The 14,352-nt window shown below is 32.9% G+C and overlaps 1 protein-coding gene across 1 annotated transcript in view; it reads left to right on the top strand.

The window, feature by feature from the left end:
- The first annotated feature begins 460 nt into the window (after window positions 1-460).
- The window catches only part of LOC143222837 (uncharacterized), a 49,633-nt gene continuing 35,741 nt past the window's right edge, over window positions 461-14,352 (top strand). Inside the window, exons 1-2 of the mRNA XM_076449919.1 lie at window positions 461-682; window positions 2,513-2,610. Coding sequence (XP_076306034.1) covers window position 682; window positions 2,513-2,610 — 99 coding nt within the window. The 5' untranslated portion in view covers window positions 461-681. The remainder of the gene's footprint in view (window positions 683-2,512; window positions 2,611-14,352) is intronic.

Below are 14,352 nucleotides of genomic sequence, written 5' to 3'. Positions count from 1 at the left end.
TGACGAGGATTCGAACCTGCGACCCTCAGATTACGAGTCGAGTGCCTTAACCCACCTGGCCATGCCAGACCCAACAGTAAGAATTCTTGGAAAGAATGTTTATACGAAAGACAGTATTTAACAATAGACATTCAAACATCAGTGGAAGATCTTTGTCAAACTGCATACATACGCGATACAAGAATTTAATGTCTAGACCAGAGGCTCCTAGTCTCATCTATAGCCATCCTAATTTAATCCTTCTGACCGACGGGAAGAAGCAACCAGGAACCAGTATACGGCAGTTGTTAACCGCATGGAACTATGCGTGTCGTAGAGTTAGTGTTTCTTGACTTTGAACCTGACTAGTATCACAGCTTGCGACCTGTTACGGAAAAAAAACAAAACCGCTCAACACTTTAGTGTTGTGTGTGCAGTTAAATCCGGTTATTCCACAAGGTAAGAATAGCTTAAGAGTTAGTGGTGTGTATTATTAACTAGTGGTTATTCCTTCTGGTTTATCAGCTCATATGTAGGGAGCGGCGATTATATATATATTAATTGTTTGCAGGATTAACCGCCACTTTTATTATGAGTCCACAGTAGCAAGTGCAAATCTCAAGCTCGAGCCTTGGTTTTTCTATTTCAAAGCCCGCCATCTTACTTCCTAGACCACGCTATTCACGTTTAAAGTAATCTTGCAGTAAGTTTAAATATCGAACGGTTTTTGATTACCTATGTTATCATCTTAGTTTAATTATAAAGAACACGCAGAGATTATTTACAACACAGAGAGTGCATTTAATCTCTGTCATAGTTGACTTTATATTATGTAGTTAGAAAGATGTTTATAAATATATATATTAATATGACGTGTATTCGTATATTTGTTGACTATGTATGCTTACCTACAATTATAAGTTCAGTTATGATAATATTATTATTTTTAATATCTGTTGCTCATCTTTTAGTTTCTACTTTTGCCAATGATTCATATGATAATTTTATTTATTTATTAATGTTTGTATTCGAAATGTTATATGTAATCTATAACTAGTTTCTCTGGTTATTACAGATTGTATACACATTTGTATATATATAATGTAAATAAGCTACAGCCGTAGTAAGTTTGATATTGAGAGATACGTCAAGGGCATAAGCGTATTCATATCTAATATGTAATAAAAATGTGAAAACTTGATTTCATTTCGCTATAACTCATACTATCCGTATTATCCTTTTCATGATATTTGGTTGGTGTCTCCATTAACAACGTAAATCTTAATATTACTTTGATAGTCTTCGCTAAATATTTTACACTCAAATATTAATGTGTACAGTAACAACTTAAATCTTAACGTGATTACTTTTGTAGTCTTGATTCCATGTAATATATTTTATACTTGTATAGCGATGTTATATTACATATAATGAAACTGTGTTTAATGCTAGTGTATACACTGATGTATTTTACATTCATAAAATCAGTGGTATTAATAAATAACACATTCTTTAAGCCTAACGTAAGTTCTTTTTAATGTAAATGCAACACAGAGACATACAACCACACATTTATGTACGTATATGTTTGCATATGGAAGTTTATAAATATTTATGGTGGCTTGAAAGAGGCTTCGAGTTTTTCAAGAGGTTTGTAACTACAACGATACTGGGCTACGAATGATAAATTATTTGTTTCTTTCAATTGCCATCGAATAAAAAAAAATCAGACTTTCACACTTGGAACGATGTATGCTGGTACTCAACTCGTTTTTGTACCTCACGGTTAAAAAGGTTTACGTCATAATTTCTAAAGAACTGTTTTTAAAGCGATGTCATGAACAAACACAGCATAAGCCCACTAATGTTAGTTTTCAATGTTTGAACTTGAAGACTGAGTTTTCATAAATAGCCGTCAGTGGACACAATGTTTGTGATGAACCCCCTAGGGTGTAGGCCTGGGTATTTCATTATAGAAACGTCATGCTTTTCACACCTCGAGCTGTCACTCATCAACACGACGTTTCAAGTTGGTTTGCCCCAGCCGTTAGCTCTAGCCATTAATGTCACATTTGAAGATGAGGCACAAAAACGACGTGCGACGTGCTATTCGCTAGTTTATTGTAGTCAATGCACTTCAACTGTTTTCCTTTGATGGACGTGAGGTTTATTGCTGCAGGGAAAGCAAACACTTAAACCAGACTTGCAGACTGTGGTTTCTTTCCAAGATACTTGTAAACACTGCACTGACCTTAATTGTAGGAACAGAGACAATTCTACTATTATCTCTCTGAGGTGATTTCAACTAGGTGAAGGAACAAACAGGCAAACTGACACATTCATGTACACTACACGCTACAACAGTTTCTAGTTTAGGCTTATACATCTTTCTTAAAGTTTCTATTCGAAACGTTTTCGTTTAAGCTGAACATCACGAATAACGTTTTTAACCATTTGGACTTACCGAGTCCGCTAATGTATTACCACCAGTCATGAGCATACTAGGTAGCTTAAAACTTTTTTTCTGTCTTAGTGATTCTCACCTTTATTCATGCTCTCACTATGTGCTTTACCAAGAAAAAAGAAGGTGTTTTAACCCTGCTGCTGGATGACCCCCAGGTGATGAAGAAGGTAGGTACGATGGTATTCTTTTGTAATCTTCTTAAGTTCTCAGAAACAGTGCTTGAATCCCTCCCGGTTCTGATAATTCTACAGTCATCGTACATCATGTCCAAGATATTGGTAATCTTGAAAGCTGCGAGATGTAAGAAGTAGTCTAGTAAATAGTTTGTCGTACCCATGTATAAGAACTGCTAAACGAGCATGCACATGGTTGTTTGTTTATTTTTGAATTTCTTACAAAGCTACAAGATAACTATCTGCCCTAGCCGTCCATAATTTAGCAGTGTAAGGCTAAAGGGAAAGCAGCTAGTCATCACCACCCACCGCCAACTGTTGGGCTACTCTTTTACCAACGAATAGAGGGATTGACCGTCACATTTTAACATCCTACCCGTGAAAACTTGTTATCGAGTTTCAGAACTTTATTTTATTAAACACTAGGTAATAATCGAGTAAAACTTATGTTAACACCTCGGTTCGAATCTTAATTGTTTTTCTCATTTACACTTGAAATAATTATCTTTAAATAATTCCTAGCTGATTCAACAGACAAAATATTACTTTGAGACTTTCTTCAACACATTAATACATTTAAACATACTAAAGATAAGATGACAGTGATTGGTTTATTCTATAAGTACATTAAAAGTTCAAAGGATTACTAAAATGAGTGAAAGATCGTCTTAAGCTTCAGAGTGCAATTCTCAATACGATAAATAAATTAAACACGAGTTGCAAATCGTGTTTTTTTTACAAGTGTCAGAAGACTCCGTGCAATATTTTTGCAGCATATTGTTTTATGCACACTGACATGTGTTTGTTTAATAACAGCACAAGTACTTGATTATTTTATACACATTGATATATGTTTCTTTATTACAAACACGAGTACTAGATTGTTTAATATACCCTTGCCTAAGCTTCTTTATTACCAGCACAAATGCATTGTTTCATACATACTGCTAAATGTTTCTTTATAACCACATGTATACTGAATTATTTAATACATACAGATATACGATTCTTTATTTCCAGCGAGAGCAATAGATTCTTTAATAGACAGTGGTATTTATTTATTTTTTACCAACACAATTGCAGCATTGTTTAGTACCCATTGGTATGTGTTTATTATTATCAACATAACGACTGAATTGTTTAATACGCACTGCTATGCATTTATTCATAACCATCACAAGTACCTGATTCTTTATTAGACACTGGTATGTGTTTGTTGTTTTATTTTGCCAACAATAATTCTGGATTTTTGTTCATGCCAACTGGTATATGTCTCTGTATTATCAGCACAAGTACTGGTTTTGTTGATACACGTTATTACGTGATCATTCATTACCAACACAACTATTGGTTTGTTTGACATACTCTGGTATATGTTTGTTTATTACCAACAGAAGTACTGGACTATTTTGAAACGCTGATATGTTTATCATTATCAGCACAGCTATTAGATTATTTATTAAACACTGGTATGTGTTTATTTACTACCAGCACGAGCACTTGGTTTCAAGTATTTACTTTAACAAATACTCATGTTTGTACATGAGTAATTAGTTTCACTAATTCCTTTTCCGGGCATCCGTAGATAGATTAATATGTTTGCTGCTAAGTCGAGAAACTATTTATCGTTCAAGTTGAATCACTTTTATTTTTGATTTAACATTTGTCTTGGAAGAATAGATTCGTCTTCGGTATTACTCGACTAGAAGGCCTTCCTTACTCATAAAGATAAACGTAATAGTAAACAAGGTCTATGATTTTCCTCAGTAGTGTTTATTTCTAATTTATAAATCGCACGAACTGACAGAATTCTGGAACAAAAAGGAAATACTAAATGTGCTAGAACTGCTGTTCAAAACAACCTTACGGTCACGAAAACTTTCATGTAGAATTCAAAATCAAAGGAAGACCATTAAGTATTCTTAAGAAGTATGCATTCTTTAAGCTTTGAAGTAAAACAACACATTCGTAATGATGCTTCAGAGAGAAATAAGTAACTTGTTTCATTCTTTTATGTTTTGTGTGAAATATTCTTGTGACGTCGTAAGGAACTTATGAACATCCCATGTACACGATATAATAACGTTGAAAATGTAATCAAATATTTTATTTCAAGTGATAGACACTTCTCAGACTTGAAGGTTGTTTTAAACTTGAACTGTATAGAAAAAACTGATATTTGGTGGTACCTTTCTAGATAATTTTATAGTGGAATTTATAGGTGGTTTTATTCTAGTCCTCATTTACATGGTGTCTAATCATCTACGAAAATATATAAGGAAACTTGTGATGACCCGATGAGATTCGAGAAAATATTAATGTCAATGATGTTAAAATAATAATCCTATGAAGTTTTAGAGGCAACATTATGTATTAATAAAATAGATATAGATAAGTTTACTTTTTGTAAACTTGAAATACAAGTTGTTTGTAATCCATCTTACGTGTTTATTTTACTGTATCGTCTTGTTTCATTTTTGGATTCACGATTGTTTCTATATTACAACCAATATTACTTCTATGAGTGTTGACTATTGAGATGCATTCCACTGAGACTGTAATCACATGATAGTTATTATATTTATTTCTATATTAATGAGTCTAAGTAGTTTATCAACTTTATAGCATATATCTTTGAAGATTATACATTCTAGAAACCTAATGCTTAAACTCTATAAAAATAAAGCCTTACACACATAACAACTCGCTTAGAATGTCAGGTAGAGCTAATGAAACAAAAATTTCTCTTTCTCACGTACATAACACATAAAAACTTCTAAATATTCTAACTGCCAATGATTTTTTGTGTTTACTCGTACAAAACTCATAACTGTTCAGTATTTTAGACATTGATTAATCATTGTTTATTTCGTGTTGTCATTTTACGAAACAGATTATTTCCATTTTATTTATTGAAACACCTTAATGGGATATCTACCGTGTGTAATGTTAGAACTCGAAACGTTAACAAACTAATGGTTGAAATCAGTAAAAGAATCACAAAAAAACTATCGTAAATCACCATCATAACAGTAAAAAATGGACTGGACTGCTTCGTTCTTCTCTCAGCTTATTAACATGATTTGCGTGTTATCAATCACACACATGATTCTTTGAAGGAGTTTCTTATTGTGTAATCATAACGCTGCTTTTAAATTATTATATTAATGTTAACTATTAACACTAACACTTTATTTGTAATTCTCTTCCTCCTTATCTTTGCTAGATAATCCACTCGCACTGCAAGTTAAGGCAGAACATTTATATTTTTTTACTTTTAAAAGTAATTGACTAATTAGATATTTTTTTAAAGTTAGCTTCACACAGTTTGTTGTAGTTAAGTATAAAGTTACATTGAACTATGTGCGTTACGCTCACCACAGGTACTGAGAACTGATTTCTAGCGTTACAAATCCGTTATCATTCCGCTGTGCCATTGGCGGGCTCTCCGTGAGTTGATGATTAAAAGAGTATTTATAGTATACTTGTAAAATGCCATCCTATGGTTAATACTGCCTGGGTTATTTACTTTTTTGTGTATATTTGAAGATCTAGATAGAGGTAAGAATTAGGAAATAATCAAAGTCCTAATAACGTCGTTTTTCACTATCCATAATACAGACATAATTAAAAAGTAAGATTTCTTTAGTGCAACAAACTTATTCTTAAGCACTTTAACTCTTTTCTTCATAAAGCTGCACAAGCTTCTATATAAACTAAAACAAAACACGGTAGAAATGCTACATCTCGCGCTATATGAAAATTGTAATACAACAGCCTTACTTTCTTTTCGTTAGAGAAATTTGTTTAGCTTCATATATGTGAAAATACAACAGTTTTACTTTCTTTCTTTTAGAACAGTTCCTGTAACTTTACTTAGGTTGAGCTACAGAAATATTTCTATGTTTTGTTTACGTGTTTTGTGAGTAAACTATATCTTCTATTGCTATAGTATAATGGCCATGATGTTTTAATGAAAATATTGAAGAAAGATGGCAACTGCTGATTTTCATGACGTTTTACTACAGTTTCTCTAATATATATGGGTAAGGTTAATTACTGAATTACTGAAGCCTCACCTGATAGTTTAGTTACTGCAACTTCTTCTAGTATAGTAACAAATTATTATATCTGTTGTGAAAAGGCTCGCCTGTTATTTACTACAACCATATTTTAGTGTAGTAACAAATTATCATGTCTGTTGTGAAGATCCTCACCTGTTAACAATCGTTTTTACGTTTGTTATGAAAATTTTCACCTTTTAATACTTCTTCAGAGACAGGCAGATCAGATCCTGCTATATATATATATATATATATATATGTATTAAGTTTCATATGATCAACTTGCTATGAAGAAAATATTCCTACACAACAGGAAATTCAATTTGGAAAGTTATCGTGTTACGAATCATGTGCAAGATGGCACTGAAAATTTATTAGTGTGCAGATGAACGAATCTTTAGCACGCACCGTGCGTGCAGAACACTCGTTGACGTCTTTTGTAACGTCAAAGCCTATTATAAAACTTTCCCAGAGGTGAAATTCAGTTTTCTTCTGTTCTCGCCTTCCCTTCCATCTTGAAGGTTCTCGTGAAAAGAGAGAGAAAATCTCATCAATATTTTGACTAAATTGCCTTAGAATGACTTTCATCCAATCTTGGGCGTCCTTAACGTTAGTAAAGTTAATGAACCCAACGTGAAAGTTTTGAACATTGCATAAATGTATTTCACAATAGTAGTATCCGAGAGATACATGAATAGACGGCTCGTCGAAAACTAATTAGATAGAAAAATATTGCACGTACATTTATATACTCTTAGAGCAGTACCTCATATGCATAATACAGTAAAAATACAAGTACATGTGTATACACATCTTGCTGTAGAACGTAAATAGATATTTGTAAAGACGCAATGTTGTAACATACTCCCATAGTTTTATCACCACATGTCTTTAGTTTCTTTTTTGTTTAAAAAGGAATAAAATTTACTTGTTAACCTGCAACAACAAGAAGAAAATAACGCTGGTTAATATAATTCAAGAAAGGCGATCTGAGGGTTTTATTTAGCACCTAAGTTATTTAACTTTTTTTAAACAGAGTTTAACTTCATTTATGTTCATTATTTACATATGTTTGATAGAACTCACCTCACTGATTAGTCAGTCGGTGTAAAAAAATGTGCATTTTTTTCATCAGACGTCATAATCCCATTACATAGTAGTTCTGCATAGATAAAAAATAAATCATGTTTGGATAACTTACTACTTGTATTGTGTTTAAGCCTATCCCTAGGACGACCAAAGACGGCTTTAACTTTCTAAAACAGAGATTTTTGTAACATCGACGCCAACATTACACTCTTAAATATTGTAAAGTGTATATTGATAATTTTAGAAGTAAATAAAAACGTAATAAGAGAAACGAATAATGGAAAGGATTTAAGACCATTAATTATTTGTTTCTTTCAGTTTTGCGCGAAGTAATACTAAGCCTATCTCCTCGTATATCTTTTTCTAATTTCGGTTTCATAAACTAAAGGAAAGACTTGCTTGTTTTAAAACAAAGTCAAATTGAGCTATCTGGTGTGTTCATCGCGAGATATTGTAATCTGGATTTTAGTAATGCGAGCCCTTAGATTTATCATTGTCTCATCGATGGACAGAAGGAAGGCAGTACTCCTCATCAGCCTTTGAGCTAAGCCTGTTTGATCGATCAATAAGAACGTGCCCGTTTCTTTTTTGTTGGTTTTGAATTTCACGCAAAGCTATTCGAGGGCTATCTGCGCTAGCCGTCCCTAATTTAGCAGTATAAGAGCGTACCCACGACCCAAGAATGCGGAGAGCGTTTTTGCGGCGAAAGCTCGGGAATAATTAATCCTCGGATCCACAGTCCTTGTGCACTAACCATTATATCACGACTGTCCCTCATCTAATACTTTAGTAACAATACGCTACGAAAACAAAGTAATTGTCACATCAATATTGCCTTGAATAAATGACAAACATCACTAGCTCCGTGTCATAGTTAGTTTAGTTAAATGCAGGTGGCAGTATTTATGACACAGCTTAGCCTACTTTTATTTAAATCTGAGAAACTAAAATTATTCTGAGATAAGAAACATTTTTCCAAAACCAAAAAGTGCAATAAGCAATTTATCTAGTCTATTTCTAACCATCAAAATAGCATCCACACACGCTGTAGTAAAAAATTAACAAACAAAATAGGATAAATTAAACTCAATTGTGATTAGATTGTTTTACGTATATTATTTCATGTTATTATCATGTAATGATGAAACAAATACCAGCCATACTGTATTGTTTTGGAAGACTTATATTAATCATATATACTTTCTTCCTTTCTGATAAATTTTTTTTTGTTTGTTTCATTTTTAATACCATATTTATATATAGGAATGTTATATTTGTATTCAAGTTCTAAATTCAAATACTTTATCACTGTAATACTTATTGTTTATTTTTTCTTGGCTGGTAACTTTTGTTTTACCCTGAATTAAGCGTTTTAAAGGAACACCAAATTTGTGTAAGAAACCTAACTTCAAGGGGTAATGATAACATCGTTTACACTAGGATAATTATTTTTAAAACTACTAATAGTTATAAAAGGTAAACTATGTCATTTCAGTGAAAATGGTTGACACCACTGTTTTGGCTTTGGAGTTATCATGTAATTAAAAAAAAAAGAAGCAATAGAAAGGATAAGAAGAAATCTAAATGTTTTGCTATATTTACAGACATAATCAGAACTTGTGACACACTCGTTACATAGATATTGTTATAAAAGTAAACACTTGATAGTATTACAAAGTTCTGATGATATATTAAGGAGATATTTAGAATACCATGTCACCATCCATGTATAGGCAGCGCTATCATATGCCTGAAAAATTTAAATAAAAATATGGACTCTAGTCTTGCCTCGGAAGTGTGGTTCAGAAACGTGACCAACCAGAAGCTGTCACGTCACACATCCGTTGATATGTGCACATAAACTTACAGCTTCTGTGTTCTTCACACTTATTACATGAATTTCCAGTGCCAACGATAACTGTGACCCTTGAAGCATATTTTATTTCCATATAACTGAACAAATAGTCTTCCTTGTAGTCTTCACTCTCATCATAAATAAAACTTGAGAGTTAAAGTTTTAGCTAGGATGGTAATGTAAACAATAAATTGAGTTGCTCAATCTGTATGTTACATGTTCATAGAGTGGTGTAAATAATAATGCTGTTGTGTGGCTATGTTTATATGTAGTACAGTGAGAGTGGAAAACTGAGTGTTGTGATTAATTATCAAAATATAATACTATCGGTAGGTAAAATCGCCTATTTGCAGTATTGCCAGTAGATCGTATTAGCGATGATGTCAATGTGTAAGTGTGTGATTTGTTGTGTTTTGAGTGTATAAGAGAAAATTCTAGAATCATGTAGAAATGTCAGTGTGTTTAGCCAAAATAATATAATGTTAGTGAGTGTAAAACTGTTAGTTTTCCCTGTTGTCAATGTGAAGAACACGATGAAACATAGTAGTCTCAATGTGTTTACTTAAAATAATATTATGTTCTTAATGAATAGTTTGTCATGCTGCACCTTTGTCTTTGTGCGGACATGTTTTGTGTATTAGAATTGAAGTTTCACTTAACCATACTTACTGTTTTCAACCAACCAACGAGATTTAACAAAAACCACCATCTGTGTGTGTGATTGAATTTAAACCTGTGGAGCACAATGTTGAACTAGATATTTATGAAAGGTAAGGAGAGAATCAAAGCATTAATCCTTTATTTAAACTTATTTTTCTTCTTGGTGTTTACGCTCCAAGCGTCATAAAGAACTTTCAGTCTTCAATGTCCGTACAAAAGCAGTGTTGCAAGTTTTATTGGAAGAATCTCCACTACTGAAGTACTTGCGTAGAATTTTCTATGTCAGTAATAAAAACATTTAGAAAGAAGCATGGCAGTGTTGACGCCCTATGCAATGTTATTTCTCTGAGAATAATTGACATCGTGTTTCCAACTTGAAGAAGGCGTGACATTGTGTCTCGTGGTCCCTCCCAGCTTCCTTAACAAACTGTCACCAGCATACAGCTTATGGTAGTAATGAAAAGGGACAAGAGCCCTCACGTGAGCGTGCAATATTCTTATCCTGTCGTCACTGTTTGCCTGCCTCTTATTACAGCAAGTGAATCTAGTTTTGACAGCAAAACAATTTGCTTATTGTGGGACCACCCCTCTGTGGTCATCTGTGAGGGAACACGGTGAAACACGCGCAGCAGGAAGTCCCAATTTTCCGCGCCTATTTTGTATGCGTCATTTTACATGTCACTTAAAGGAACGACTAATTGTCACCTGGTGGTAGGTTTAGCAAAGGTAATGAACGGTCTTAATACAGTAATAAAGAAGCTTTCATTTTCTATGAATGCCATCAAAAGCTTTGCTATCATTTATCAAGTGTTCTTTTACAAACCGACTTCCATTGTTGTTGGAGATGCCATCTGCTTCCAATCTTAAACTTCGAAATCGTACTCTGAAAAAAAGAATAATAATAAATTATTTTATTTTCTTTCTTATAGTTATCAATACAGTGCACGAAAGGTATCTGAAGATTAGAGAGAAAATAGATTACTAGCTCAAATAAATACTGTAGTGTCAGTTTTGTTGCAACACACACGTTTAGTATAAAAAAAACTTGAGTCTTAGGTTCTAGATAAGTTCGAGTAGCTCACTTAGAGACTAAGTAATAGAATACACAAGAACGTTTTCATTGTTACAAGAACATAATTTTGATAAACGTTGAAGCATCATTTATTAAAACGTTAGAAGAAACATGTTACTGAGCTCTTAACTTAACAGTTTTGACGATGCTTTGTGTGTAGGCAGTTTTATTATTTTATTTATAATATACTACAAAACGTACCTGTATTGTACCTGTAAAATTTATTATTTTATTATTCTTTTGGCAAATAAAAGAATTTAAGTCTTTTTAGTATTTGAAGAAAAAATTATTCGTGAACTGTGTATTAGTTTAAAATGTAAATACAACTCTTAGTTGCGACGCCTCATGGAAAATACTTAACTCTTACTTTCATCAAGAGTGAAATGGAATTAGTAAGTTAACTAAAGTCCTTCTTCCAAGTGGCACAGCAGTATGTCTGCGGACTCATACTCCTAGAAGCATGATTTAGATACCCGTGATATGCAGATAGCCTACTGTGTAGCTTGATCATTTTGGTGAGATTAATGTTGTTTATTTCTATGCATATGGTGTACGAAAGTGTGATGAGATCTTATTTATAGTTAAAATCAAATGTGTGTGTGCCTAACGTGTCTCCATTAACCATGAAATTTTAATTCCTTGGTACGGCTTCAGCTTAGGAGCGTTAATTAATTAGTTTTAGAGTAGTTAGAAGTAAACTGTTAAACTATCAGATATGTGAAAATGACGAAATATCAATAGGAGTGTGTTAAGTGAAAAGAAACAACATATTTACGACAAATTAGAATATTATGTCTGAATACATTGATTTGATTTTTTTTAATTTCGCGCAAAGCTACACGAGGGCTATCTGCGCTAGCCATCCCTAATTTAGCAGTGTAAGACTAGAGGGAAGGCAGCCCAACAGTTGGGCTACTCTTTTACCAACAAATAGTGGGATTGACCGTAACTTATAACGCTCCCACGGCTGAAAGGGAGAAAATGTATGATGTGAAGTGGATTCGAACATGTGATTCTTAGATTACAAGTCGTGTGCCCTATCCACCTTGCGAGGCCCAGCCGTTTCTGAATACGTACTTGAATAAATAAAAACCAGTTGTACAATGAGTATGGTTTAGAGACAATAAATATGGTGTCAGAGCTTTGTATTAAAATAGTTCGAAATTCTAGGTAAACAAGCAGTCTTGTCATTTTTGAGAATATTAATAAACTAGGAGTACTAGGACGGGGAAAGTACTGTATAAACAAGAACCATACAGTGTCTAGACATCAGGAACATTAATTAATTAGAGTCTTATTGAGAAATTATAGCACTTAGAAATATCAGAAATTATTTTAGTCGAACAACTCTCTCAGATTTTAGTGAACAAAATAGGCTAAAACATAGAAATATCAAAAGCTATAGTGCACTTAAAGAAGTAGAAAAATCAGTACAGAGAGTATAGTTAAACAGAGAGAAATATTTGGCCATTTAAACAAAGCGAACCTCATACAAATGAAACAAATATAAACAAAACTTTAGACAATGTAATTAAACTTTTAGAAAAATGTAGCAGTAAAGATGGTGTAGTTAACAAATTGTAACCTGTAGCAGTAAAGATGGTGTAGTTAACAAATTGTAACCTGTAGCAGTAAAGATGGTGTAGTTAACAAATTGTAACCTGTAGCAGTAAAGATGGTGTAGTTAACAAATTGTAACCCGTAGCAGTAAAGATGGTGTAGTTAACAAATTGTAACCTGTAGCAGTAAAGATGGTGTAGTTAACAAATTGTAACCCGTAGCAGTAAAGATGGTGTAGTTAACAAATTGTAACCTGTAGCAGTAAAGATGGTGTAGTTAACAAATTGTAACCTGTAGCAGTAAAGATGGTGTAGTTAACAAATTGTAACCTGTAGCAGTAAAGATGGTGTATTTAACAAATTGTAACCTGTAGCAGTAAAGATTGTGTAGCTAACAAATTGTAACCTGTAGCAGTAAAGATGGTGTAGTTAACAAATTGTAACCTGTAGCAGTAAAGATGGTGTAGTTAACAAATTGTAACCTGTAGCAGTAAAGATGGTGTAGTTAACAAATTGTAAACTTCAGACCAGTAGAACAAATTGAAACATCAAATCAAATAGTGTAATGGTATAAACATAAATATCAGGCCAGAGTGAGAAGTTTATAAAAATAAGTAAAACATTAGAACAAAATACAGTTAAAACAGCACTAATGTTAGGCATTAAAGATTTAACTAAATAGAAACACTCAAACAAGATAACGTAGTTAAACAAATAGAAATACCTAACCGGATAGTGAAGTTAAACAAATAGAAATGCCTAACCGGATAGTGTAGTTAAACAAATAGAAATACCTAACCGGATAATGTAGTTAACCAAAAATGAATTTTAGTTAAAGAATGAAAATAGCTGTCAAAAATACATAGGTAAGCAAAGAGAAACTTCAAGCTGGGTAGGACAGACAAGTAAGCAGATACATAAAGTCAAGGATCATTGCTAAACAAATAAAAGCAACGGATCAAGGACTGCAGTAAATCAAATAGAAATACCTGCTCGTTGAGTCTATTTAAATAAAAAGAATATAGAAGCCAGATAGTGTACTCAGATATATGAAAGCATCAGGCCAATAGTTTAGTTTAACAGAGAAAACTGGCAGGCCAGAAAATGCAATTAAGCAAACAGAAACTTCATATTACGTGGAGAAGTCAAACAAATAGAAACGATACGCCAGTACAGAACAAACGAATAAACGGGGTGGAATAGTAAGATAAACAGAAGCGACACGTCAGTACAATCATTCATTACAAGTGTAACAATTAAATAAACGGCACGTCAATACATGGTAGATAAATAAATAAAAGAAATGCCAGGTATTATTATGTGTTTAAAATAGAGTGTAAATTGTTTTTTAAAGAGACTCCAAGTCAGTTAAATTCAGAACATATATATATATTAGTTGAAAGCTGAATCTCCGGGGAATACAATGTAATTAGACAA

The sequence above is a fragment of the Tachypleus tridentatus genome, chromosome 8 (assembly GCF_004210375.1).
Source record: "Tachypleus tridentatus isolate NWPU-2018 chromosome 8, ASM421037v1, whole genome shotgun sequence".
Lineage (NCBI taxonomy): Eukaryota > Metazoa > Arthropoda > Merostomata > Xiphosura > Limulidae > Tachypleus > Tachypleus tridentatus.
This window is presented reverse-complemented; position numbering and strand designations above follow the sequence as displayed.